The sequence below is a fragment of the Aquarana catesbeiana genome, linkage group LG11 (genome assembly GCF_042186555.1).
Source record: "Aquarana catesbeiana isolate 2022-GZ linkage group LG11, ASM4218655v1, whole genome shotgun sequence".
Lineage (NCBI taxonomy): Eukaryota > Metazoa > Chordata > Amphibia > Anura > Ranidae > Aquarana > Aquarana catesbeiana.
In genome coordinates this window covers 49,977,476-50,003,998 of record NC_133334.1, presented here as the reverse complement: position 1 = coordinate 50,003,998, position 26,523 = coordinate 49,977,476, and the positions used below count along the sequence as shown (strand labels likewise).

At 44.1% G+C, this 26,523-nt stretch overlaps 1 protein-coding gene across 6 annotated transcripts in view; it reads left to right on the top strand.

Annotated features, from left to right (window-relative positions):
- The window catches only part of AMBRA1 (autophagy and beclin 1 regulator 1), a 168,835-nt gene that overhangs the window by 26,699 nt on the left and 115,613 nt on the right, over positions 1 to 26,523 (top strand). For all 6 annotated transcript variants that reach the window (XM_073604293.1, XM_073604291.1, XM_073604294.1 and 3 more), the window contains exons 3-7: positions 1,126 to 1,184; positions 2,728 to 2,911; positions 6,808 to 6,980; positions 13,768 to 13,834; positions 15,618 to 17,086. In XM_073604293.1, the coding sequence (XP_073460394.1) occupies positions 1,126 to 1,184; positions 2,728 to 2,911; positions 6,808 to 6,980; positions 13,768 to 13,834; positions 15,618 to 17,086 (1,952 nt within the window). The remainder of the gene's footprint in view (positions 1 to 1,125; positions 1,185 to 2,727; positions 2,912 to 6,807; positions 6,981 to 13,767; positions 13,835 to 15,617; positions 17,087 to 26,523) is intronic.

The following is a 26,523-nucleotide window of genomic DNA, read 5'->3' as shown; positions in this document are numbered from 1 at the left end:
CCGCTTTAAGGAGATTCACTCCCTCCTATTTGTTCTCTCTCTCTCTCTCCCATTGACTTCAATTCAAAACCCCTGTCTATAGCAATCCTATGTGAAATAGTTTTCTCCACATGCCCCTCTACTCTATCACTTGCAAATCTGGCACTCAAAGCGCAATGCATGTGGATCGCATCTGTGAGAACCACCTCAATAGGAACACATAAGATACAGCCTGTTATGTGAATTTGAAAACGCATCCAGAATCTCACATGTATGAACCCGGGCGGCTCCATTTTACACCTGTGTTCTGGGATCGCGGCAGAATTGCTGCCATTCTTCCTGCATTCACTAAACGCAGGTTCGGGTGTCATTACTTACTATCGCATTTTGTGAAGCTTGTCACCCAAAAGAAGCTCCTGCTCCATTTTTGGGCGACGAGTTTCACGCAGTGTGATTAGTCATGCATGTTTACTTGCCATTAATAATGACACCTGAACCTGTGTTTTTGCGATTTTGTAGTTTTGAGATTGTGGGCAGAATCAAAGCAATTCTGCCACAATCCCAAAATGCCCAGCTGTGAACTGGGCCTAATGGAGCGGAGTTCCCCCTATAACAGGTTTTTATTGTCATTCTTTACAGCAGAGCAGCCAGCCAATTACCCCGACGTATAGGCTGGCTGCTCTGCTGTAAGTTAGGGTTAGGGGGCACAAAGTACTTGCCATGCCCCAGGTGCTGACAACCCACGCTATGCTAAAAACAATTTGCTCCTAACTTTTTTGCTGGCTCTTGGAATCAAAGCAAATTTGTCAAGTCCTGAGCTTTGGTGACCTGGGGGACCTCAAGAATTCCGGGATTTCTTCTCACTTCCTGTTTGGATGTGGGACAGGAAGTGAAAGGAAATTGCCGCAATGGAACATGCATAGTGGAGAAAAAAAAAAACCTGATGGGTTATAACCCTCCCTTTATCCAAAATGAAAACAAACATTTTGCCTGTAGTTCTACTTTAAGTGGATTAAAGGGAAAATGTTTCTCTTTACTGTGGACATTACAGTCCTGTCAAAGTGCTGTTTCATGTATTATCTCTTGCCTGCTCAGTGACCTGTCATCTGCAGATCTTGTGACTGTCGTTTGCTTTTTGTCTTGTAGAAGGTGGAGCTTCCGGACAGTCCGCGTTCTACATTCCTACTGGCGTTCAGCCCAGACAGGTGAGCCTCTTCCTCTATTTTTATTCATGACAGATATACTCTGATGCCACCCTGCCCGCTGGCGGAGTCATCTACTTTACTTGCCAAAAATTGTGAATACTAGTTTTATTCTACCAACAACAGTATTGTACACTCTGTTCACGTAAAGCTGAACTCTTGGCACAAAAACATTGAAGTATAGCCACAAAGTATATAAATGTAGTTTGTGTGCACCAAATGTCATTTCACATTTGTAAAAGTAGTATTGTGCTGTGCAGAGTGCAGGTCCACCCACTACAAGCTGCCTGCAGAAAACTACAGGAAAAAAGAAATCCCCCTTCATTGGGACTTTAAAGGCAACATACACTTGGGTAATGCAAAAAAAAAACCAAACAATTTTATTAAATGTACATAGGTGTTCGATCACAAAGGTGATCGATGGTTAAAAAAACATCACACTTTGTACAAAAAATACATACAAAACAAAGGGGGGAAAAAAACACCAATTTACATGACCAGTATGACAACACAATAATACTCTCCGATATATAGTAATGCCTGGTACCTGCCGCGTTTCTGGTTAAACACCTTTGTCGGGGGTATAGGAGTAAGTATAGTCACAATTTTGTTTTTTACATGCAAAATTATTCCAACAGAGGAAAAAATAGGTGAAGCCACTGCGCAGGAGGGGGCGTAGATGGGCGCCTGACAAGAATCGGTGAGGTCATAGAACACAATAGGCTCCAAAATTGGTATCTACCTGTTGGGTAGCAACAAGTAAATTCTGTCAGCTTGGCAGGACGATGTCCTATATCCAGTAGAGATAGCTGATCAGAGCTTCTTTTAATAAGGCTCCTAATTAGTCAGTAACACCAAGACATCCAAATTTCATATCTATGTCTCATCCCATAAGAGTGTGTGTATGGGTCCAATAAACTGGCGTCTCCCCGCTCTGCAGTGCTTGCAGAAAACGACAGAAGGGGGTGGAGACAAGACCATTCATCCTGCACAAGGACAGAGCAGCAGTAAGCGGTCTTTATTACAGGAAGTTCCTGCTCAGAGTAAGTTTCACTCTGGATTGCTGCACAGATCTGGTAGAAATATATAAAACGCACCAAGATTCAAGGAAGAATACACATGACTTCTGTGTTTAGACAGTTTGTGCTTACCCTGGAGTTGAGCTTTAATTGTACTTTAAAGTGGGAGTAAACTCCCATATGTGATTTTTACCTATAAGTAAGTCTATACTATAGCTTACCTATAGGTAGTGTAAATATCTCCTAAACGTTCTCAGTTTAGGAGATATTTACTTTAGATGCAGCCGATGACATCACTGGTGCATACCTGTGCCGTTCATTCAGAGCCATGCCATAAACAGCGACCCCTGCGCACATGTGCTGGAGTGACTTCATCGCCAGGCTGAAGTGGCTGAAGTTCTCTTTTTAAGAATGTTTGGGGCTATACCTTTTTTAGGCATTGCTCTTTCTCTTATTTAATATGGACGATCAATATTTTGTGTGTTTTGCCTTTTTAAAACTCTTAAATTTGAACCTGTTTCTTCTAGAACCTTGTTAGCATCCACACATGTCAACCACAACATCTACATTACGGAAGTGAAAACTGGACGCTGTATACATTCTCTGGTGGGACATCGTCGTACCCCATGGTGTGTAACCTTTCACCCTACCATCCCAGGCCTCATTGCATCTGGTTGCCTTGATGGGGAAGTGCGGATATGGGATCTACATGTAAGTATGTTACAAATTATAGAATTGGTGATTATCTCTGTTCATAGATATCACAGGAACTATTTATTCATCCAAAAGATTTGTAAAGTAATGCAGACTCTCTTGTGGTTAACCCCGCCCTTCTGAGCTAGGAGACTGACAATACATTCAAGAGCCTGTAAATCCACCCTTTCTCTTGGACCTCTGGTGAACGTAATCACACTGGTTATACTAACCCTAAGCTCTCTCCATCCTAAATCTCTTCTAAGTAATTACTACCTTGCACAAATGGGAGGCTTTTTTCTCTTTCTCTAATTCATATTTATATTGAGTCTTTTGACAGGCTTTGTTCATTAAAGGGTAACTCCACTTTTTTACCTTTTCCTTTTCAATCTGCCGCTCTATATAATTTTCTGTAAAATGCAAATCAATATGGCTACCTGGAGGTGTTCTGTACACAGCATGTTTACAGAGCTCCCCCAAGAAATGTAATTTCCTGCATGTGTGATTGGCTCCCTGATTTTCAGATGTCTGCACTAAGATGCAAATCAGATATCAGGCATCCCCTGCAACAAAAATTTAATTTTTGGTGAGATATTCCCAATAGGAAATCACATATAAAAGGCTGAAGACCCTGCAGGTTTGCTTTTTTAGAGCCCTTCAGGTGCAGCAGCTGGTTGATAATTAAAGCAAAGCTCCACTTTAAGGCCTCCTCCCTGTCTCCTGTTTGTGAAACTGAGCTTTTGGGGAGGGGGGGGAGCGGGTATCCGATCCCACTTGCGTTCCGGTCGCCTTAGACAATCAAAAGTTCTCCTCCCCCTCCTGAACTCTTCTGGGACATATGACAGGTTCCAGAAGTTTTCGGGACCCGTTACAGAGCGCAGCTCGCACCTGGCTGTTAAGCCACAAGCTGTCACAGCCGGGTGCCCATAGTAAAGATGCAAAGGGAGGACGGGGGTGTGTGTGTGTGTGTGTGTGTGTAACGTGGGGTGAGGCTGGATCGTGGGACAGGTGAGTGGTTGTTAAAGGGCATGAAAACAGAAAACTGGGACGTTTGTAACAATGGGAGTAGTTTTTTATGTCCTACTTGTGCCCAATAAGCAGCTATATGGATGGACACACCAGGAGAGATGTGATTAAAAGTGCATACACTCAATGGAAACCATAAGGAAAGTGCTATTTGAGCCAGTCTTGTGCAGACAAACAGGCAAACATCAATAAAAAGACCCATTTATCGATTTATTAGTGTTCCCTGCCATTTCAAAAGTCACCATGCCAAGAACATCCAGTGTCTAAAGGTTGTAGCCATTTGAATATATTTCAAGTGGTTCCCTAACTGACAATGAAAGGTTCTCTTTATTGTGCAAACGGAAAGCATTCTGGATCTACAAATTGGCTTCTTTGTCCCCCAATACGTTAAATGAGGGTCTTGAGATCCATAGTATCCTCTAGACCCTGCATCATCATTTGTTGTTTTTTGTTGTACAACACTTTTTATATATTGTCTGGTCACAGGGTATAACCTTCTGTTGGTTTACATGGTGTTACTATATAACCACTTAGCTGTACATATACATAAATCCTTCATTTAATTTTATTTATTTCCCCTTTCCCCTCTCCTTCTTTATTCAATGGTAGTTCATTTATACCTACGTTAATTATATCTACCAATTCCATTATTATCATTCGTTTTCTTCATGGTTCAGTATTGATGTAGGTAAATTATAGTGTTGAGCAAGCTGATTGTCTACCATCTACGCAGAGGAGAATTTTAATTTGCAACAATCGATAAGGCTACTTTCAGACTGGGGCCGGCGTCGGCGGTAAAGTGGTTCTATTTTTAGCAGGGCGGTTTTATCCCCTGCTAGCGGCCGAAAAAGGGTTAAAATCGCCCGCAAATAGGTGCTTTGCCGGTGCTGCCCGGTTGTTTTAAATGGGCAGGGGCGCTGTAGGAGCGGTGTATACACCGCTCCAAAGATGCGGCTTGCAGAACTTTTTTGACCAGCCTGCAAGTGCACCGCCCCAGTGTGAAGGCACTCGGGCTTTCACACTGGAGAGACAGGTGAGGCTCTTTATAGGCGCTATGCAGACGCTATTTTTAGCGCTGTAGCGCCTGTAAAGCGCCTCAGTGTGAAAGTAGCCTAAATGGTTCTTCTTATTGATTTTTGCCTGTTTATCTGTCTGCACAAGACTGGCTCGAATAGCACTTATGGTTGATGTTGACTGTATGCACGTTTATTAAGTCAGCAGGTACACTCTTTGTAGCTGCTGACTTTTCATAAACACAAAAATGACGAACTCCGCTTCAAGAAACCACTCCCATTAGGTTAATTTACCAAATGGATACAGAGAAACAGATTTCTTCAGAATAACAAAAGATAGGAATCTGCAACGTTTGTTAAAATGTACATAGATCACCCAGAGGGGAATGTTGTTGTTTTTTTTTTTTTTTTTTTTTTTTTTGTTTTTGTTTTTTTTTTTCCTCAAAAAAAGTGGAGTTACTCTATAAGTAGTTTGCATGTTCTTAATAAGCAGGAAATGAGCTTTAAAACCATCCCTCACCAACCTTTGTAGTGTTAGGCGTTGTGGAGCAAATCATCCTCAAACGTCTCCAGCTGAAGCGGTTCTCTCGGCAGCTTGACTACCCTTGTTTTCCCCAGAGTACCTGCTCTCTTTTTTTTTTTTTTTTTTTTAAGGGGTAGAAGGCTGCATACTTGCTGCTAGGTGTCGGGGGACAGGATGAGCTTTGGTTTTTGAGTCATAGTTGAGGGGGGTGCTTTTGCCCTGAACTTTGAAGATGTATTATTGTATCGTGCCTGCAGCTACAGCAGTCCTTGAGGTGCTTGTTTAAAGCTTATTTGCCGATTTTTAGATTATGTAAATTTTAAAATGTGCATAACCTGGCTGAAGTTAAGTGTAAGACTCCTTTCACACTGGGGCCGCCTGTGCATTTGCGGTAAAGCCTCTTTTTGTTTAAGCAGCGACTTACCGCTGGTTAAGTGGTGCATTGGTGCAGCGTTTCGGCCGCTAGCAGTGCGCAGTATGGGGTTGAAACCTCCCGTGTTGCGGCGTTTCTGAATCACTTTTCAGGCGCTTCGGAAGCGCTGCCCATTCACTGCAATGGGCAGGGGCAACAGCCCAATAGATGCTGCTTGCAGGACTATTTCTAACGTCCCAGAAGGCGCACTGCCCGGGTGTGAAAGCACCTATTGCAGTAAATAAGAGGCAGTTTTCATGTGCTATTTTTAGCGCTAAAACGCCTGAAAACTGCCTCAGTGGGAAAGGGGTCTAATTCATTTTAAGTGCATTTTGGTGGAGTTTGCTTTGCCTTGAGTTGTTCATGTTTTACTTCATGGGTAATGTTTTTTATTAGGATTCGAGTAGAGCAAAATAGTCTCTGGCTTAGTTTTGTTCTTACATTAAGACACTTTGCTAATAAGAGACTTACCTGTCAGTCTGCTGATAAATGATTTCCGTTGTGTAAAAAAAAAAAAAAAAATATCTGAAAACATTTGCCCGATTCCTCCATTGGTTTATAGTAATAGTGCAGGGCTAATCTACGTGATACCTGCACTTAAAGTGTATGTTAAGGCAAGATATCTCTGCACATTTCCCCATGTTCTATCTCTTTTTTAAAGACCCTGGAAATAAAATAGTCCTGTTAATCTACCAGAAATGCACTCAAATCCCAAGTCCTGTTGTGGGCTGACAACACAAGCATGTTTGAAACGAGTGGTGTGTTTTTTGTTTTTTTACTTATTTTTGTTTGATGAATGCAAAAAAAAAAAAAAAACAATGCTTCCAATGATAAATTTTAACTGACCAAAACGTAGCAAATAAGAGAACTTAATTTTTATGGTTTACAAGCGTCATGGAGTTCTGTAACCAATTACATTCCTTAATTTTATTGTCTTCAGGGCGGCAGTGAGAGCTGGTTCACAGATAGTAACAACGCCATTGCATCCCTGGCCTTCCACCCCACAGTTCAGCTGCTGCTCATCGCCACTGCCAATGAAATCCATTTTTGGGATTGGAGTCGGCGAGAACCCTTTGCTGTAGTGAAGACGGCCAGTGAGATGGAACGTGTGCGGTAAGTTCCTTTTTGCCAAGAGATTTGATGTGGTAAAACGTGGAGGGGGACAAAGTTTTTTTTTTTTTTTTTTTTTTTTTTTTTTTTTTCTACTTGCCCGTGAATTTGTCCCATCCTCCTGTGTGATTTGGGGTTTCATGCTACTAGTTATCTTTTCATAAGTCTGTTTCGTGCCCCCTTCACATGCACATGAAATGCAGGCTGTTTTACAAAATGTGTATTTCTGTCCATCCAGCCTTTTAAAGTCAGGAGGTTTTTTTATCTTAATGCGTTCTGTGCATTAGGATAAAAAGCCTTCTGTGTGCCACAGCCCCCCTCGGCCCCTCTAATACTTACCGGAGCACCATCTCTGTCCAGTGATGTCCATGAGTCCCTTGGCTGTCCAGGACTCTCCCTCCCGACTGGCTGAGACACAGCAGCGACGCCATTGGCTCCAGCTGCTGTCATTAAAGTCAGCCAATCAGGAGAGAGAGGGGGTGAGGTCGACCTGCAGCTCCGTGTCTGAATGGACACATGGAGCTTTGGCTCGGCTTGGGTGCCCCCATAACAAGCTGCTTGCTCTGGGGTCACTTAACAGGAGGGAGGGGCCAGGATCACAGAAGAGGGACCCGAGAAGAGGGGCATCTGGCCTGCTCTGTGCAAATCCACTGCAACAGAGCAGGCGAGTATAACATGTTTGTTAAGAGACTTTACAATCGCTTTAAGATTAACACATCCCTGCCAGTCAGCAGCCAAGTGGATTATGCCTACTGTTTTCTGATTTTCAACTGTAGAATGAATACAGCAGTGTCTTCTCGCCATCACAAAAATGATCTGTGGCCAGTAAAAGATCCACAGAAGACATATAAGATCATATGTCTGCTCACTTTGCTCTTTTCTGCTGTCATTGCATTCCTTCTTGGGTGACTACATGCAACACAACTGATTGACTTACAGTTCTGCTCCCTCACTCCCGCAGTGTTAGTACTGCTCTGCAGTAGATTGCAGGTAGTTAATAAGTCAAATTCAGAAACTTGTGTTAATCGCATAAAAAATATTTTTAATGATGTATTTAATAAAACAACTTGAATTATTTTTATCTTTTTATATCTGTTTGTAGTACAGATTTAAGCCTAGATTTACACTTCTGCATTTCATGTGAGCCGTGTTTTGCGTGGGCACGGCAGCCCGTTTTAATGGTATGGGCTGCTGTGCCCGTATTTCTGCAGAAAAAAGGTACATGCACCTTTTTCAATAATGTGGCCGCAGGAAAATCGCATGGTCTCTTTGACCATACGATTTCCCTGCGGTTCCCGCACCTGCGATCGCGCTATGTGCTGAGATGCGTGGAGGTGCCATTCAGAATGAATGGCAGCTCTTCGCCTGTCATAAGAGCAGTGCAGTTTGGGTGTGGAAACAAATGTGATTCCTGCCCCCCCCCCCCCCCCCCCCCCGGGCCACATGCAGAGGTGTGAACCTAGCCTTAAACGTACCCACACATACGGTGCTTTGAAAAAGTCTTTTATACCCCTTGAAATTTTCCATCTTGTCATGTTACTACCAAAAACGTAAATGTATTTTTGTGGGATTTTTTGTGATAGACCAACACAAAGTGGCACATAATTGTGAAGTGGAAGGAGAATGATAAATGGTTTTCAAAATAGTTCCAGGATGTTGATTTGGGAGACCGGGATTTCTCCAACGATTAAGTCCCCTGCACTGACTGAGTCCAGAGCTCCTTCCCAGCCTGACAAGCTGACATGCATTGCGTGCATCTTCTCCTCAATCCAGTACCAGATTATGGAGTCACTGGGCCAGGGTTAGCGTGAGCCTTAGTGGCTAATGGTTTTGTCTTTATAAGGACTGGTTTAACTTGTCTTACAGTGACCAAATATTGTGTTGTAGTAGTATGGAGGAAAACTGGACAGAAAGGACTGCCACAAAAATGACTATAGAGGGAGAAGACTTCTTCCACCGAGAAAGATGGATGTTCTTGTGATCAGTAGCATCCTTGATAATGGTATTTAGTAAATTGAAGAGATATTGTCCCTCCCTATTGCTACCTTCTCCTCCCTGTCGCCGGGCCAGTAGGAGAGAGGAGTGGGGCCTCGCGCAGTACGGTTCCCGGCCTGAAGCTACACTACCGGGTACCCTTAGTGTAGGTTCACACAGGGGCGGCACGACTTGCAGGTCGCCTCAGCGAGGCGACCTGCAAACGACTTCCGCGGCGACTTGCAAAACGACTTCTGTATAGAAGTCTATGCAAGTCGCCCCCGAAGTAGTACAGGAACCTTTTTCTAAACCTTTTTGCGTCGCTCCTATTAGAACGGTTCCATTGTACAGAACGGGAGGCGACTTGTCAGGCGGCTAGGTCGCCTGACAAGTCACCCCTGTGTGAACCGGCTCTAACACGCAATGGCGACAGCAGCACCCGACAGCTGATGGAAACATCAGCTGTGGTGCCGACATCGCTAGACTCCAGGACAGCTAAGTGTCCCATTGTTGTTAAAAGTCAGTAGCTGCAGTATGTGTGGCTGCTGGCTTTAATTTTTTTTGGGCAGAACACTGCTTTTAATTGAATTTTTTTTGCTGAAAATTTTGCTTTTTAAAAGCTAGCCTGAAAAACTCTAAAAGCCGGTTGTGCCCCTCCCTGGCCTGTTAGCGGGATGTTGCTATATGATGCCTCAACCAATTCTCCAGCCGTTGATGCTCGCCTTTGCCAACAAAAGATCACACATTTTGGATTTGAACACTGCGTTCTTTATGAACACCATCAAAGGTCTGAGAAAAAGGCTTGCACGTCCAGAACTTTTTCCTAAGTTTGCTTCTAAATTGGAATGCAAAGATGTCACAAATGTGTTAGAACTTCGGGTGAGCGCTAATAAAATGCTTTCAAACCCTTTATTAGCATTTCTTGTATTTGACCAATTTGACACAGCATCTATCTGCCCCAACCTTTGTCATATTGCGGTGTAATACTAGAACCCTAAGCCATGAAAACGAGCAGTTAATGAAACCCAGCAACTTGGACTCGTGTCAGTATTCACTGAGGCTCAAGAGAAATTAAATTTACTACACGGCACATAAACCCACAGCGATCTGGGAGCAGTTACTTTGTACTGAAATGTAGGAGGGAGAGATGTGTTGCTAAATTTTAAAGGAGTGTAAAATTAGCAACATGTTTTATTGACTTTTTATAGCTTTACTCTTGTGAACCTATTTCTTCAATATAGTTTAATCCGTCTCATTTTAAAAAGATTTTAACGGGTAAGTTATGTGAAACTAGACTGAAGCTACAGCGAGTAATCCATAAAATGCATTGGGAAACCATATGTCTTTCAAAAGGCAATGCCTGACCTATATGGGTTAGGTACATTCTCGACAAACCCCAGGCGCCAGGTCACCATGGCGACTAGAAATGGCATCCTGGTGTCTGGGCTACACTGCAGCAGGGGTCTTGCCTGGATTTGGTCTTCCCATGTGCCAACCCCGTGCGGGTACGCAGACTAAGTGGTCAGGTTGGACAGTAACTGAGGCCGTTGCTTTGCAGCCTGCTGAAGGGGGGAGATACAAGGCATACATTTGCAGAGGAACTGGTGCCCTCTGGTGTGCGGTGTCTGCGACAAGCAGTCACGGCGCAGAGGGTTTGCCTTACCTGCTCTCACTGCCCATCCACCTCCGACATCTTCTTTCTAGTTTAACAGCTGGGTTGTAGTTAAAGGTGTTGCAGGCTTGATCTGGTGCCGTTTCCTTACCGCCGGCGAGTGTGGGGCAGCTGGCTGGAACAGCTTCAGTTCCTTTTACACACCCTCCCCCTATTTTTGTCTTAAGTTTTTGCATTCTCTTCTGTTTCTCCCTGTCCTGCCACAACCACACAGCCTAAGGTAGCGTGAGAATGCCTGGTCACTGAATCTCCTAATCACCCCCACCTTGCTGCACTGTTCTTCCTTGGTGAGCCGCTGCCCATCATATGCATATGGAGACTAGGTGACAGACAGGCTGTGATGCTGCCTTTCCCCCTTGGGCCTGTGTCCTACTGGGGATGGTCCACGTGCCTTCTGCTTTGTTGATTAAAGTGCCTGCGCACCCCTCGGCTATGTATGCCAGGCTCCGCTTGCCCTTATGTGGGCACTGGACCAGCATAGCGAGTGCCGCAGGGTAGAGGAGAGGGCGGAGAGCAGACTTGCGTCCACTCTCCTCCCCATCTTTTTCCTGACCTGGAAGCGATGTGAATGATATCACCTCCGGATCCCTGTTGACAGTTTCCCCAGGAAAGCATGTAGTGCAGTGTATTACATTCAGTGGAGCACTGGGGAGATATGCACATATACACACGTACAAACGTAAACCGCTTTGGGACGCCTACACATGAAAACGTCAATTACAAAACATGTAACATATCGATGTGCATGCGCACAAACTGTCTCCTAACTTTTTTTTAGCTGGCACCTAGATTGAAAGCAAATTTGTCAAGCCCTGGGTTAGGTACAGTATCTTACCTGCTGCATCTTGGGAATTTTTTTTTGTCTTCATATTTGACCAGTTGTGACATTCTAAAGTGTAAATAATTAAAGTGTACATAAAGCAAAAATGTATTTTAAGGTTAAGAGAAGTATGGGTTTTTATAAAAAAATTTTATATTCACCTAGGTGGATTCAGCATTGGTCTCCCACTGCTTCTAAGACTGAGAACTGAGCAATCAAAGACCACTGATTGCTCAGTTCTCAGTCTTCAGCAAGCAGAGGACCAGTGACTCTGCTGCTCTAGTGCTCACTGGAAGACAAGGCTGTGGAGGATCCCTGAGCTGCTGGCGGTCCAGGCATCTGGGTGGATCCATAGCTTGGACATGCTGAGTGGCGTCAGCTGACAATGGGAGAACATCAGAGAACTAGGGCCAAAAAAGCTTTGCCCATACTGCTTAAAGTTCACCTTTTCATAAAATTTAAAAGGTGAACCAACTCCAAATACCCTGGCCACCCATCCAGACTCTGCTGCACATAGCAGCCATGGTACCTCAAGCTGCCGTACACTGAAAAACACAGCTTCAGAGTGAGTATCCATCATAATACTTGTAATGGCAAGCCCTTACCAATGGAAAGCGCTTTCTCCTTATGAGACAGCTTACCAGAAGAGAGCCTCAGATGCACTTCTCATTGGTCAAAACAGTCACGTTGTTACATTGACGAGTGCGTGCCGGCCATTGAGAGTATTATGATGGATACTCACACACCGGCAGCATAGGGCATCACGGCTGCAATGTCCGAAAGGGTGGTCAGTATAGTTGAGCTTAGTTTTTTTTTTTTTTCTTCTATTTTTCGTGAACTTAAAGTGGTTGTATACCCAAATGATTAACTTTTACCTACAGGTAAGCCTATAATAATAACATGCTAAATTTTGGCTTTGCAGTCCATGCCTGTGCTTTATACTTTGCTTCCACATGATGCAGGTGTACTTCATGTGTCCCCATTTCTTTGCAGCTTGTCACAGCATGTAACTTTCACTGTGCCGCCTTTTTTGGCTTGTTTTTTTGGCATTCATACTGACTGACTGTAAGGCAGATGACTTTCTTACCTGTCGCATATTCTGGGTTGTCACTTTTGAAAGTATGGCCTCATTGTGTCTGCGGTAAAATTGTCAGGGATCAAGGGTGCTGTGTAACATCACACTATTATTGGGAGGCTAGAAGGTACAGAATCAACTAGTGTTTAACCACTTCAATACTGGGAACTTTTACCCCCTTCCTGCCCAGGCTAATTTTTCAGCTTTTAGCGCTGTCACAATTTGAATGACAATTGCGCGGTCGTGCAACACTATAAAACAAAATTTTTATCATTTTGTTTTCTTTTGGTGGTATTTAATCACCACTGGGTTTTTTTTTTGCTAAATAAAAAAAAGACAGAAAATGTTGAACAAAAAAACAAACCAGTTTCTTTTGTTTGTTATAAAGTTTTGCAAATATATAATTGTTCTTAATAAATTTAGGCCAAAATGTATTCTCCTACATGTCTTTGGTGAAAATAACCTAAATCAGGGTATATTTAGTTTGTAGGAAAGTTATAAAGTACAGACTATAGTATATACACTCTATTGCCAAAAGTATTAGGACACCTGCCTTTACACGCACATAAACTTTAATAGCATCCCAGTCTTGGTCCAAAAGGTTCAATATTGAGTTGGCCCACCTTTTTGCTGTTAAAACAGCTTCAACTCTTCTGGGAAGGCTGTCCACAAGGTTTAGGAGTGTGTCTATGGGAATGTTTGACCATTCTTCAAGAAGTGCATTTGTGAGGTCAGGTACTGATGTTGGACGAAGAGGTCTGGCTCGCAGTCTCCGATCTTATTCATCCCAAAGGTGTTCCATTGGGTTGAGGTCAGGCTAATCAAGTTGCTCAACCCCAAATTCACACATCCATGTCTTTATGGACCTTGCTTTGTGCACTGGTGTGCAGTCATGTTGGAACAGGAAGGCGCCATCCCCAAACCGTTCCCACAAAGTTGGGAGCATGAAATAGCCCAAAATGTCTTGGTATGCTGACACCTTAAGACTTGTGGTCACCAGGGCAGTTGAAAAGGGTGAACCCTGCCAGTGGACACAGACAGTAAGAAATACCCGACAGAGGTTCTAGGCCAACCCTACCCTAAAGATTTACAGTAAAGTTGCATTGCCTGGCACGTAGGTTGTTGCTCTCGGTAATATGTGATATGTAATACTTTACTAATGAATGGCTGAGTGCAAATATCATGTTAAACCAACAAGAAATAACTGCCTGTGTAATTTCTTTCTAATGCTCTTGTGTTTATCTCTTAGATTGGTACGATTTGATCCCCTTGGGCATTATCTTCTTACTGCTATTGTAAACCCGTCTAACCAGCAGGTAAGACCATAAATATAATGCAGATGTAATTGTAATCTCATGGATAAGTCTATTGCCTAATGCAAATTGCAAGGGTTTCTCCATAGAAAGGTTTTATTACATTTGCTGCAAAGAGCATTTACAGCTTTGTGAACCTGTTGGTTGCAGCAATGATGAGATTTATCTTCTGTGTCATGAAGTCTTTAACGCCATTAAAATAACCCTTATAAATGGGAGCATAAAGTACATTTTTCTGTGGGGGATTTATGTATGGCAGGCAGTGCATTAAACAGCAGTACCTCCTATACTACTAGTTGGTCCGGTAAGATGCTTATAGTGGACCTGAGCTCAAAAAGCAACGATTCATGTTCTATAGAAAGTTTGGACATTTTACCCGTGGCACGACAGTACCTTGAAAAATATACAATTATGAGATTACAGGAATTCCAGGCAAAATGTACGTCAGCATTGTGAAATCATTTAAAACACTGTTGCCTCTAACTGCTAGATGATAATGGTGATGCCACTACTGTGCTACTCTCCATGATGGAGAGGAAGCTGTACCTAAGGACCTGGAGTGCATGCATCTCCCTGCTCTTGATTTATTAACTTGCCTTTTTAGGCACAGCTTTCATAGTAAAGGTCCTCTTTGGAAAAAAAAAAAAAAAAACAGGCTTGTTTGGGATTGAGCATTAATCTGAAATATTTAGTCCGGGTCAAAGTTTGCTTTAAATCTTAATGCCCAACTTCTGAAAACCTAAATATTCTGCTTGTTTCTGTGTAGGGGCAGCAAGAAGCACTTTACTTGCCTTATCTCCTACTCCCCTGGTAGATGGTGCTTTCCCATGCTTTGGTGGACTGTCCTTCAAAATCCTCAGGTCCATTACAGGGCTTTGGTTCCTGCATAGGTCTTGATGACATCAAAGATTCTGCTTTACCAAATCCCCTAGACAGAAACAAGCATTTATTCCCTCGCTATGTGGGCACAACCCTGCTTCAAAGGATAGTCTTTAAGTTTCCAGGAGTTCAAGTGATTTTAAAGCTTGTGTGTGGGTTGTTTGTTATTTTAATTAAAAAAAAAAAAAAAAAAACATGGTTTGCTCACCTGCTCTGTGCAGTGATTTTGCACAGAGCAGCCCTAATCCTTCTCTTTTCGGGTCCCCTGCCAGCACTCCTGGCTCCTCCCCCCTGCAGAATGCCCCAATAGCAAGCTGCTTGCTATGGGGGCACCTGTGTGTGCTCGCTCCCGAGCCCACACCAAGTGAAGCTTGGCACCGCCCCCTGCTCCCCCCTCACTGGCTGTGATTGACAACAGCAGGATCCAAAGCTCCCGCTGCTGTGTCTGAGCCAATGAGAAGCGGGAGTCTCTGCTTTTCGTGAACATCCATGAATCGAGATCGGGCTCAGGTATATATTTAGAGGGGGCTGCTGGGGGAGCTGCATGCAGGACGCTTTTTACTTTACTGCATATAATGCAGTAAGGTAAAAAAGCCTTCCGCTTTTACAACCACTTTCAGCTTTAAAATAAGTTTTCCTGTCAGCCACTTGTCCCGACATATACAGCTCCTGGGGGTGTGTAAGACGCACCAACTGCTAAACACAGAAGGTAGCAAAGAAGAATAAGGGTTGCATGTAACCAGAGTTTTGATCCTGTTTAGGTCAGTATTTCAGCACCTGTTTATTGCCTCTTCTCCACTGGGCAGGGCAGCCATCACAAAAGCTGCTCCTTGTCTTCTCTCTGCCACATTTAGCAGGTTGCATGCTGGACTCCACACACCATTGTTGATATTTTTTTCTCTTTCAGAGTGATGAGGAGTCTGAGATTTCCTTGGACAGCGCGGAGATCCCCATCTACCGCCAGCGATCGCTGCTACCGACTCAGCCGGTACGACGTACCCCGTTGCTCCACAACTTCCTGCACATGCTGTCATCCCGCTCCTCTGGAACACAAGCTGGAGAGCAGCCTCCTGTACAAGACTCAGCCACGCCTTCACCTCCTCCTCCCCCTCCACCCGCAGCAGAGAGCAACCAAAGGCTCTTATATTCTCGCATGCGGGAGCGGGCCCCCGGGGTCAGTGCTCCTTGCTGCCAAGACCCTAATATGCTGTGCCTATGCATCCGTTGCTCTAGTGCACGGCTGTCTTCGCCTCTGTTCCCCCACCCCGAAGCGCCTGGTGCTCCCTCTACTTCTTCAGGGCTGACCTCCACTTCCTATTCACCAGTACAGAGTGACCCCCAGCATTCTCTGGAACGTCAGCAGCACCAGTCATCTGCCCAGCATGACCACGGACTTTTAAGCCGACCTTCTGCCTTTAGCAGTGTACACAGTAGTACAGCCGGTAACACACTGCGCAATCTGAGCCTGGGACCTACACGTCGCTCCCTTACAGGGCAGCTGTCCCGCTACCAGCAGCCTTCAACAGAGATGGCTGGTTCTGAATGGACTCGCACTGTACTGAACATGGGATCCAGGCCGGAAACGGAACCCATGCCTCCTCCCAGAACAAGTGCTGCATCTGTAGGTTTTTTGTCTGTCTTGCGCCAACAGGAAGGAGATTCCTCATCTGTATATACTTCAGCCACTGAAGGGAGAGGATTTTCAAACACAGAGCAGGAGGGCTCAGGAGCTCCGCCACCTGTCCACCCCACCTCTGCCCGAACGGATCTGCAGTGTGACCTTAGGCGTTTTTTCCTGGAGTATGATAGGCTGCATGAGCTTGAACCTGGGGCATCAGGCACATCACAGGGACAGGCTCATGAGATGCTCAATAATAACCTAGAGCCTGAGCAGCCGGGCACCTCCCACCAGCCAAACCAGGCACACAGTGGCGAGAGCAGCTCCAACCAGCCCAGAGGACACTTGAATCGCTGCCGTGCATGCCACAACCTGCTGACCTTCAACAATGACACGCTGCGCTGGGAAAGGACGCCACCAGCTTATCCTGAAGCAGCAGGCACATCATCCTGGCAAACTCCACCAGTCCCTTCACCCAGTTCTTTCCAAGCTGGCCTGACAGCTGGCAGCACAGAGCAGCCTGTGGCATCAGGGGTGGATAGAACAGATATAGGAAGTGTGCCAGGTGGAAGTGCCCGTTTGGAACCTGGGACATCACAGGACGAGAGAACAGTGGGTGTAGTGTATAACCCTGAGACTGGACACTGGGAACGGGTCTACAGTCAGCCTGCTACAGTCACCAGAGCGCCGAATGTATCCCAAGAAGCCTTACCGCAGGATCTGCCAGAGGAGAGCACAGAAGAGGATTCTTTGAGGAGGTAAGAAATAGGGCAGAACATGCAAAAAAAAAAAATCTTTAATGTTAAGCAGTCCAAACAGAGCAAAGCTTTTGTTTTTCTTTTTTTCTCCTCACTGGAAGGCTGATTATATTATGTCCTGTCAGCAATCCGACCAGGTTAGATGGATGTTATTGTACTTATAAATATTCATTTCAACCAATGCATGATCTTTACCTTTTTTCAATAAAAATAGAAGAGATTTTTCCACTTTTCATAGTCCTAGTTAAAGGATAAGTTCACTTTTGGGAGCATGTTACACATTACACTCATATTTAGGGTGTAACGTGCGCCAGCAGTCCAAATCCTCCCCCTGTGACAGTGGGCGTGGGTTCTTTATCCACACTGGCTGCCACAATTGAACAATAGCGTGGCTGTACGGTGCTCTGCCCAGACGGTCGCATCATTCCCTCACAGAATTCTGTGAATGAACTACAACCACTGACTGCAGCAGTCGGTGTGTAGTACTCAATAAACTGTGAGGGTGCTGGTGAGCGCTCTCTTAGTTTATGGATCCTTCCTGCTCTTCTGTAGCTGTCTGCCCATATGGGAGGTGCGAGCAGACAACTATACTGAGAGTCTGCAGGAGCCTGATCTATTGATCACGGGTAGAATGCTTTCTAGGCTTCTGCAGGAAAAAAAAATGCAAAAATGTGCATTTATTTTTTTCCTGAAAAGCAAACTCTGCCTTTAAAAGCTGTATTCCAGGCAGATTTTGAGATGCACAGATAAAATAACACATGGGAGCTGGTTTTATCTGCTAACCCATTTGTATTTTTGTACACAAACCCATCACACAGCACAGCCAGGTGGATAACCACATACAGTGGTGTCCTCTCCACTTGAGTAGCTGGGCACTTCCCACCAGACACACAGTGGTGAGAGCAGCTCCGACCAGCCCAGAGGACACATTCAGGCTGCACTAGGACTTAAAGTGATTGTAAACCTTTGGTGTGTGTTTTTTTTTTTTTAATAACCTTATACTTGCCTCCACTGTGCAGTTCGTTTTGCACAGTGTGGCCCCGAACCTCGTCTTCTGGGGTCCCCCGGCGGCGCTCGCGGCTCCTCCTTGCATCAGTAAACCCCCTGGGAGAAGCGCTGTCCCTGAGGACACACTCCCGAGTCCAGCATTAGCGTGCATAGGCACAAAATGCAGCACTCTGCCCCACCCCCTGGCGCCCTCGTCATTGGATTTGATTGACAGTAGCGGGAGCCAATGGCTGCGCTGCTATCAATCTATCCAATCAAGAGCCAGGCAGAGAAGGTGAGCGCATCTCCGCAGAGGGAACGAACGGGCTCAGGTGAGTAAAACGGGGGTGCTGGGATGCATTAAGGTGAAAAAACACAAGGGTTTACAACCCCTTTAATTGAGCTCACTCTGCTCTCACTCTCCGTCTGCATGTTCTTTGCTACATTTGCAAGTAGCACATGACTGGCTTCTAGCTCCCAGTCTTAATGCTGCTGTGTACAAACAGCTAGTACAGACTAACTAAATTGAAAAAAACACAAACGGATTTAAAGTGTATCTAAACTCAAAACATTGGTTTAGGGCCCTTTTACACGAGAACCTCTGTGTAGCGGATTCCGCTTGCTCAGCGAGGGAATGCTCCACTGATCCCTGCCGAGCAGGAAGATGACAGGTCCGTCTCTGCTCCACTCTGCAGAGCGGATACAGACACCAGTCCCGTTCTCCTCTATGGGGAAATCAGATAGAAATGGACCGCCTGTCCGTTTTCATCTGCTCTGATCAGCCGGACGGATAGAAAATAGGATCACCATCCTTCTGTTTTTTTGTGGGCGGGAATTGGATGGCGGCGAGTGTCAGTAGATATGTGTCTGCTGACATCCGCCACTCCATAGGGGAGACTCGCGGGTCCGTTTTGGTCCGCCTGAAAGCGTTTCTAGCATTAAAGTAGGGCTACACTTTTATACCTCAATGCCTTCACAGCATTAAGGCAAATGCGTCTCAGCAATGTTATGATTCCTTCTGCCCCCAGACAGTTACCTGCTGTCATTGGTCATGGACACAGGATCCATTAGCGCCGCTCCCTGGACTTTCTGTATCCTTAAACTGCTGGGTTTCTGCTGGCATCAAACTGCTGGGTTTCTGCTGGCATCAAACTGCTGGGTTTCTGCTGGCATCAAACTGCTGGGTTTCTGCTGGCATCAAACTGCTGGGTTTCTGCTGGCATCAAACTGCTGGGTTTCTGCTGGCATCAAACTGCTGGGTTTCTGCTGGCATCAAACTGCTGGGTTTCTGCTGGCATCAAACTGCTGGGTTTCTGCTGGCATCAAACTGCTGGGTTTCTGCTGGCATCAAACTGCTGGGTTTCTGCTGGCATCAAACTGCTGGGTTTCTGCTGGCATCAAACTGCTGGGTTTCTGCTGGCATCAAACTGCTGGAATGAGGGTGCAGGGGTGTGGCTTGCCAATGCTGTGTTCGTCTATGGATTCACACAGCTCAGCTTGGGGAGGTGTCTGCTTAGTACAGGGCTTGCTAAGGAGACACCAGCAAACGGGGAGCTATGGCCTTGGGACACCCTGCTACAAAAGGAAAAAGAAATTTCGGAAGAAGTGGACTACACCCAATAGGGAAGTGTGGACCTCGTCTTCTGAAAAAATATCACTTTAATATCACTTTACCGCAAATCATTTGCGTATTATCTAATTTGTTGTGTCGATGGGTGGCTTGATGTGCCAAACCTCTTAGTCATTTGTGTTTAAAGGATAGATTCACCTTTAAGTAACATGTTACTCATATTTGGGGTGTAATATGCTACATGTTACTAAATCACCTACCGCCACCCCTGATCCCCTATTGTGACAGGGTGGGCAATCCTCTCCCCGCATCCGCTTTCAAAATACCAAAACGGTAAGGATATGTGGTGGCTCTGCCCACATGGCCATGTCATTCATTCAGAGTTCTGTGAATAATCGATCTAGAACTACCCTCAGCCATTGCGGCAGACAGCTTGTAGTTCTCAATGAACTTTGAGGGTGGTGGTGAGCTCGCTCATAGTTCATTGATATGCGTTCCCGTAATCAGAGGTATGGGCAGATGGCTCTATTGACAGTCTGCAGGACCCTGGCATTACACCCGATATCTGCTAATTGCCAATGCAATGCTTTATACAGGTTCCTTAGAAAAAAAAATTATGCATTTTTTTTTTCTTACCTGCAAAAAAAAGTGCATTTTATTATTTTTCTTTAAAGGTGTACAAATCCATTTTAAGTATACCTGTACTGCATAAAAAAAAAAAAAAAGTCTTAAGCTAACCTGTAAATAGTAGGAATTGGTAGACTTCTGCCCTGAAAATGAATTCAACTCCCAAATCTATCGAGTCAGTCGGCTTCACAGGGCTTTTTTCAATTTTCTCACTTCCAGCAGCTAAAGGCAAGTATGCTTTCCTGGTGCCAGGACATTAAATGTGTACCTGTTCAGTTTAAGCATGACCCCCACCTTGATCCTATCAATAAGGCACTCCAACCCAAATTCTGGGATTTGGTGAGAGCAGGCAGTCCCCCTTCTTGACAAAGATAAAAATGGAAGATAATTATGGTGATTTCTATCTTCCAGTTACTTTAGAATGCATTCAGTACCTGTTTAGTTTAAATAAAAATTAGTATTAAAATCGGTTCCTATTCTTTATATCATCAGCATTCTCTGTTTTACCACTTGGTGGCGCTGGTGGACTGCACAGTAACACTGTAGAAGCCTATAGGAGCTCTGCGTCTCCATGTACTCGGTATATGAAAAGACATTAAATAGCGCAGAGACAATCTCAGGTGACACAGCCATCTTGTATTCTCAGCCGTGCACGCCTCACTGACTTCATACGTTTTTTCTGGAGAACTGACAGCTTAAATTTCGTGTTAAAAACTATCCATTTTCTTTAATTGCAAAAACTAAGCACATATTACACCATTTATGGCAAATTCTTCTTTTTTTTTTTTTTTTATATGGCAGACCGATGCCCCATCTATATTTGTATAAAGTGTATCACGGACTGAATGAGATCAGGGATCTGTCTTTTTTGTTATTGCATGTACCCTTCAAAACCAAAAATAAAACTAGTAATGGTCTACGATGGATATCAATAAGTTTAAACACTGTCAATTCTAGAATGATCCTGACCAGGATGCTGCATGGAGCTTCTCTTCTATTTCTTGTGGTGATCCCCTTTTATTAATGTGGAAGTCAGTCTTCTATCAGTTGTGATTTATTGGAGATGCATTTAAATAGATCAATTAAAAAAAAAAAAAAAAAAAGGGAGGGGGGGGGGTTCAGGATACTGACACCTGGGTTTCCTTTTTGTTTTCCCTGTTTTTCTTTCTGCCTGCACGGTCATCAGCTGATGTTTGTACATTTTTTTTTTTTTTTAAAGATGAGGCTCTGGGATTCTGTTCCTTTTCCTGTGTTTTTTATTCCTAGTGAGTCTCTGACTTGGAACAAGGATATCTATCTGTCTAGTCAATAAACCCACATCATTAAAAACCTGCTGTTCTCCATCTCCCCCTTCTGTCCATGTCCCCAATGCAGCTGGGGATTTTGCAGAGCTGTGTTGGCAGCTCTGCACATGCTCAGTTTTCAGTGTATTTTCTACCTTGAGCATTTCCGCCCTATCACATCTAAGCAGTCCATGTGACTATAGAGTCACACGTGGGCATATACACAGTGGTAAATGACAGCCTGCTCCCTCCCTCCATCCCTCCCTCCATGCCCATTAACCAGCTAAACACAATGGGAGTGGGATATTACATCTTGATGGAGTCTTCACCTCCTTATTCTAAGACACCGGCTGGAGGGGTGTGACACAGCCTGTGACTGGCAGAAATCCGCCCACACTGTTATTGCAAAAAAAAAAAAAAAAAAAATATTTAATTTCAAATTTATTTGTTTGCCAATTTAAAACAATTTATTGATATTTATTTTTACTCTGTATTCCATTGTGCTTTATCTTTGGAACAACAGCCATGCAGACCAATTTAATGCAGTGTGCGGCGTATGGTCTGAGCACTGACAGGCTGACCCCCCCCGCCCCCTCAACCTCTGCAGCAATGCTGGCAGCACTCATACGTCTATTTCCCAAAGACAACCTCTGGATATGATGCTGAGCACGTGCTTCTTTGGTCGACCATGGCGAGGCCTGTTCTGAGTGGAACATGTCCTGTATTGTCTTGGCCACCGTGCTGCAGCTCAGTTTCAGGGTCTTGGCAATCTTCTTATAGCCTAGGCTATCTTTATGTAGAGCAACAATTCTTTTTTTTCAGATCCTCAGAGTTCTTTGCCATGAGGTGCCATGTTGAACTTCCAGTGACCAGTATGAGAGAGTGAGAGCGATAACACCAAATTTAACACACCTGCTCCCCATTCACACCTGAGATCTTGTAACACTAACAAGTCACATGACATCGGGGAGGGAAAATGGCTAATTGGGGTTAATTTGGACATTTTCACTTGGGGGTGTACTCACTTTTTTTGCCAGCGGTTTAGACATTAATGGCTGTGTGTTGAGTTATATTGAGGGGACAGCAAATTTACACTGTTATACAAGCTGTACACTCACTACTTTACATTGTAGCAAAGTGTCATTTCTTCAGTGTTGTCACATGAAAAGATAGAATAAAATATTTACAAAAATGTGAGGGGTGTACTCACTTTTGTGAGATACTGTATGCATAAGAGAAATCAGACCGTATTTTTGTTTTGATGCATGCAGAATACTGTAGTTGATGAAATTTGAACTCAGGACCCCATCGCTGAAAAGTGCCATCCACTTCACCACCATGTTTTTCAGGCAAATCTGTTGCAGATCAAACTTCAGAACTCCATTCTGAATAGAATTCAATGGCACAATCTCTACACATACAGTATAGCCGTATCTCCTGTATGAGTAAAGGGATAGTACAGTAGCTCAGCCCTGATCTAGGTGCAGCTGTTCTATATATAGGTGGCCTAGCTTCATATATATTTATATATGTATCCCGCTCTCTCCCTCCAGCTGTGGATGTGAATGTTGTGTAATAGCACCAGCTGGCTATAGAGGATGCTTGCTCCCATGATGAATCTTTCCAAACTGACATATAGAAAGCTGCAGGGTGTGATTTGCTGCAGGCATTCATTTGGATATAACAATTAGAGGCAATACGATACATGTTCAGAGCTGACACAAAAACTGTTCTTAATAACACATTGCAAAAGTCAGGACCTCACAGCGAGAGATGAGCCTATAGAGGAGATGAGACCTGTTCCCTGACAGAGATGGAAAATGAGAGGTTTCACACTCATCACAGATCGGAGGTGCTAGGTTAATTATCTCTGTTCCGGTTAATGACTCAGCTGTTGTATGCCTAATGAGCAGGGGATGGTTGACTGATACTGTTTGGTGGTGCATCTTATTATGAGTGCATACAGGTGGAGGGGAGGTTGTTTGGTGTAAAGGGAGCTGCTCATCTGAATGTACTGTATAGATAGAAGCACAGGGTTTGGTATTATGATGTATGATCTGTGGATCAGTATGCAAAAACACTGCTGAGTAGATGAACAGTATTCAGTTGTACCTATAAGAGCCAGTAGGCCAAGGTGATGGAGAGAAGGTAAAGAGCAATGCCTTTTTTTTGGTTGGCAATTATTGCATTTTTGCCGTATCAAAACCCATCTCCAGGCAGGTCCATTATTAAAGCTGAACTCCAGGTTAAAGTGGTTGTAAACCTCAGACATGAAATATGAACAAAGCATATCCCTCTAGTAGGGATGCACCGATACCATTTTTTACGTGTAAGAGTACCGATACTTCTTTTTTTTTTTTTTTTTTTTTTTGTACTCGCCGATACCTACCCCAACTGTTTTGTTGTAACTTCAGCTATCAGCAATGGTACAAAGCATTGAAAAGTTATTTACAGATGAAATTGTTGTGTGTTTTTTTTTTTTTTTTTTTTAAGCGCTTTTTCAACGTGAAATGTGTATGTTAATATAGATGTGTAAAAATATTCACGAACGAAGCAAACAAAAAAGTTTTAATTGTTTATCACTTATAAAATAGACGTGAAAAAAAAAGAGCAGGAGAATAATAATTTAATGGAGGAGAATAGGGAGTTAATTAAGGCTGATTAGAGTATATTAAGGGTTAATAGGTTAAACAGAGGAACATTTGTTCATCCCTTTGATCTGCAGATGAAGAAACACAAAGATACAAAAAGAAACAAGGTTTCTTTTTATTTTAGTGTTTCAGGGCTGAGCAATGTGTTTTTTTTTTTTTTTTTTTTTGACAGCTCCAATTACCGGACGCCCTTTAACCCTGGGGAGACCCGCTGAGCTCAAAGAGCCGAGCCTGTCAGTATCGGTTACAGGTATCGGTGCATTTGCATGAGTACTGATACTTTTGCAAATACTCTATCGGCAGCGATGCTAGTATCGGTGCAACCCTACCCTCTATAGTGTGTACTTGTCTCACTTAAAAGCACAAAGTGTAATTTCTGTCTGCTGCCTCGTTCCTCTACTATCAGCATGCATCACTTCAAACAAGTTTTCTTGACGCCAAGAGAAAAATGGTGACCAAGAGGGATCTCCAGCACACTGTGATAGCCTTAGCCCTGTTGCTGTATGAAGGGGCTGTGCCCCTTCCCTCCAATCAGCTATCGGAGCTCTCCTCACTGAGCTCTGCCGAGTAATTTCAGCTCTCCTCCCCCTTTTTTTCTGATGGCTCAAACTGTATAAATTCTGGACTTTGAGCAGCTGTAGAGAAGAGAGGACTGCAGATAAACATGTACTACCTAATGTAAGAGGATCACTTGAGGCCAGCCACTTCACTGGGTATATGTAGGAGTATGCTTATATCTTGGTGTGCATTGTGTATTTCTTCCAGGTCTGTGCTGTAGTCCAGTATTGAGCTTTGTCTTTGTGCAGGAGCTTCCTGTAATAGCGACTGGTCGCCGCCATACTTTCTCCTTGTGTAGGATGACTCTTATATCCACCCCCTCCCTTCATTTTCCGCAGGCAGCCAGTAGTAGGTGGACCTTCTGGAATTCTCACAGCTATGCGGGTTGCAGAGGCTCTGCACAACACACGGATGATGTCACTGCTACCTTTTCAGAAGGTTGTGTCTGGGTTTGTAAAGTCAGTGTATGCACACAAAGTGGATTTTATATCCTTATGACTGATCGATTTGTATATTCCTCAATAGCCACAAACATTGTGACCACCCAACATAGTCCATACAGGCATGGACTTCACGAGACCTCTGAAGGTATGCTGTGGTATCTGACACCAATCCATCAGTAATAAGTCCTATAAGTTGTGAGGTGCGGCCTCCATGGATCAGACTTGTTTTTCCAACACATCCCACAGATGCTCAATTGAATTGGGATCTGGAGAATTTGGAGGCCAAGTCAATACCTCATACTCGTGTTTCTTGAACCATTCTTGAGTTCATCAGACCAGGTCACCTTCTTCCATTGCTCCGTGGTCCAGTTCTGATGCTCACAGGCCCATTGTGGGTGCTTTTGGCTGTGGACACGGGTCAGCATTGGCACCCTGACTGAAAGGTCTGCGGCTACACAGCCCCGTACAAAACAAACTGCGATGCACTGTGTGTTCTGACCCCTTTCTATCAGAACCAGCATTTACTTTTTCAGCTATTTGAGCTTGTCTATTGAATCAAACTACACAGGGCCAGCTTCTCCCTCTCCCCGTGCATCAAAGAGCCTTGGTTGCCCACGACCCTGTCGCTGGTTTGCCTGTTTTCCTTCCTTAGACCACTTTTGTTACATCCTGACTACCCTAGACCAGGAACGTCCCAAAAGAGCTGCAGCTTAGGAGTTGCTCTGACCCAGTCGTCCAGCCATTACAATTTGGTCCTTGTCAGAGGACCAAAAATCCTTACGCTTGCCCATTTTTTTTTTTTTTTTTTTTTTTCTGATTTCAACACGTTAACTTCAGGGCCAACAAGTTCACTTGCTGCGTAATCTATCCCACCCACTTTCAGATGTCATTGTAACAAGTTAATTAAGGATATTCACTTTACCTGTCAGTGGTCATAATGTTATGGCTGATCGGTGTAAATTTTACTTTTTTTTTTTTTTTTTTTTTTTTTTGTACCTGACATCCAGCTGTACATTTTGTAAAGCTTTAATCGTTTCTATTATTCTCATTTAATGAACTAAGTGCTTCTTAACATGATTAATCAAGGCCAAGCGGCCACTGTGCAGCTGCCAGAATTTATAGCGCCAACAGCACTTTCGGCTCCCAGCTGCATGGGAAGAGTTCTTCTTACAGAGAAGCATTCCCAGATTGTGCCTCTGCTCCCACCCTCTCTTTTACTATTCACAAAACAGGGCCCTGTGTCATCACAGGCACTGACACACTTCTGACACGAGATGGCATGTCAAGTGCAATCCTGTTGGTCTTCTGGGACCCCTAT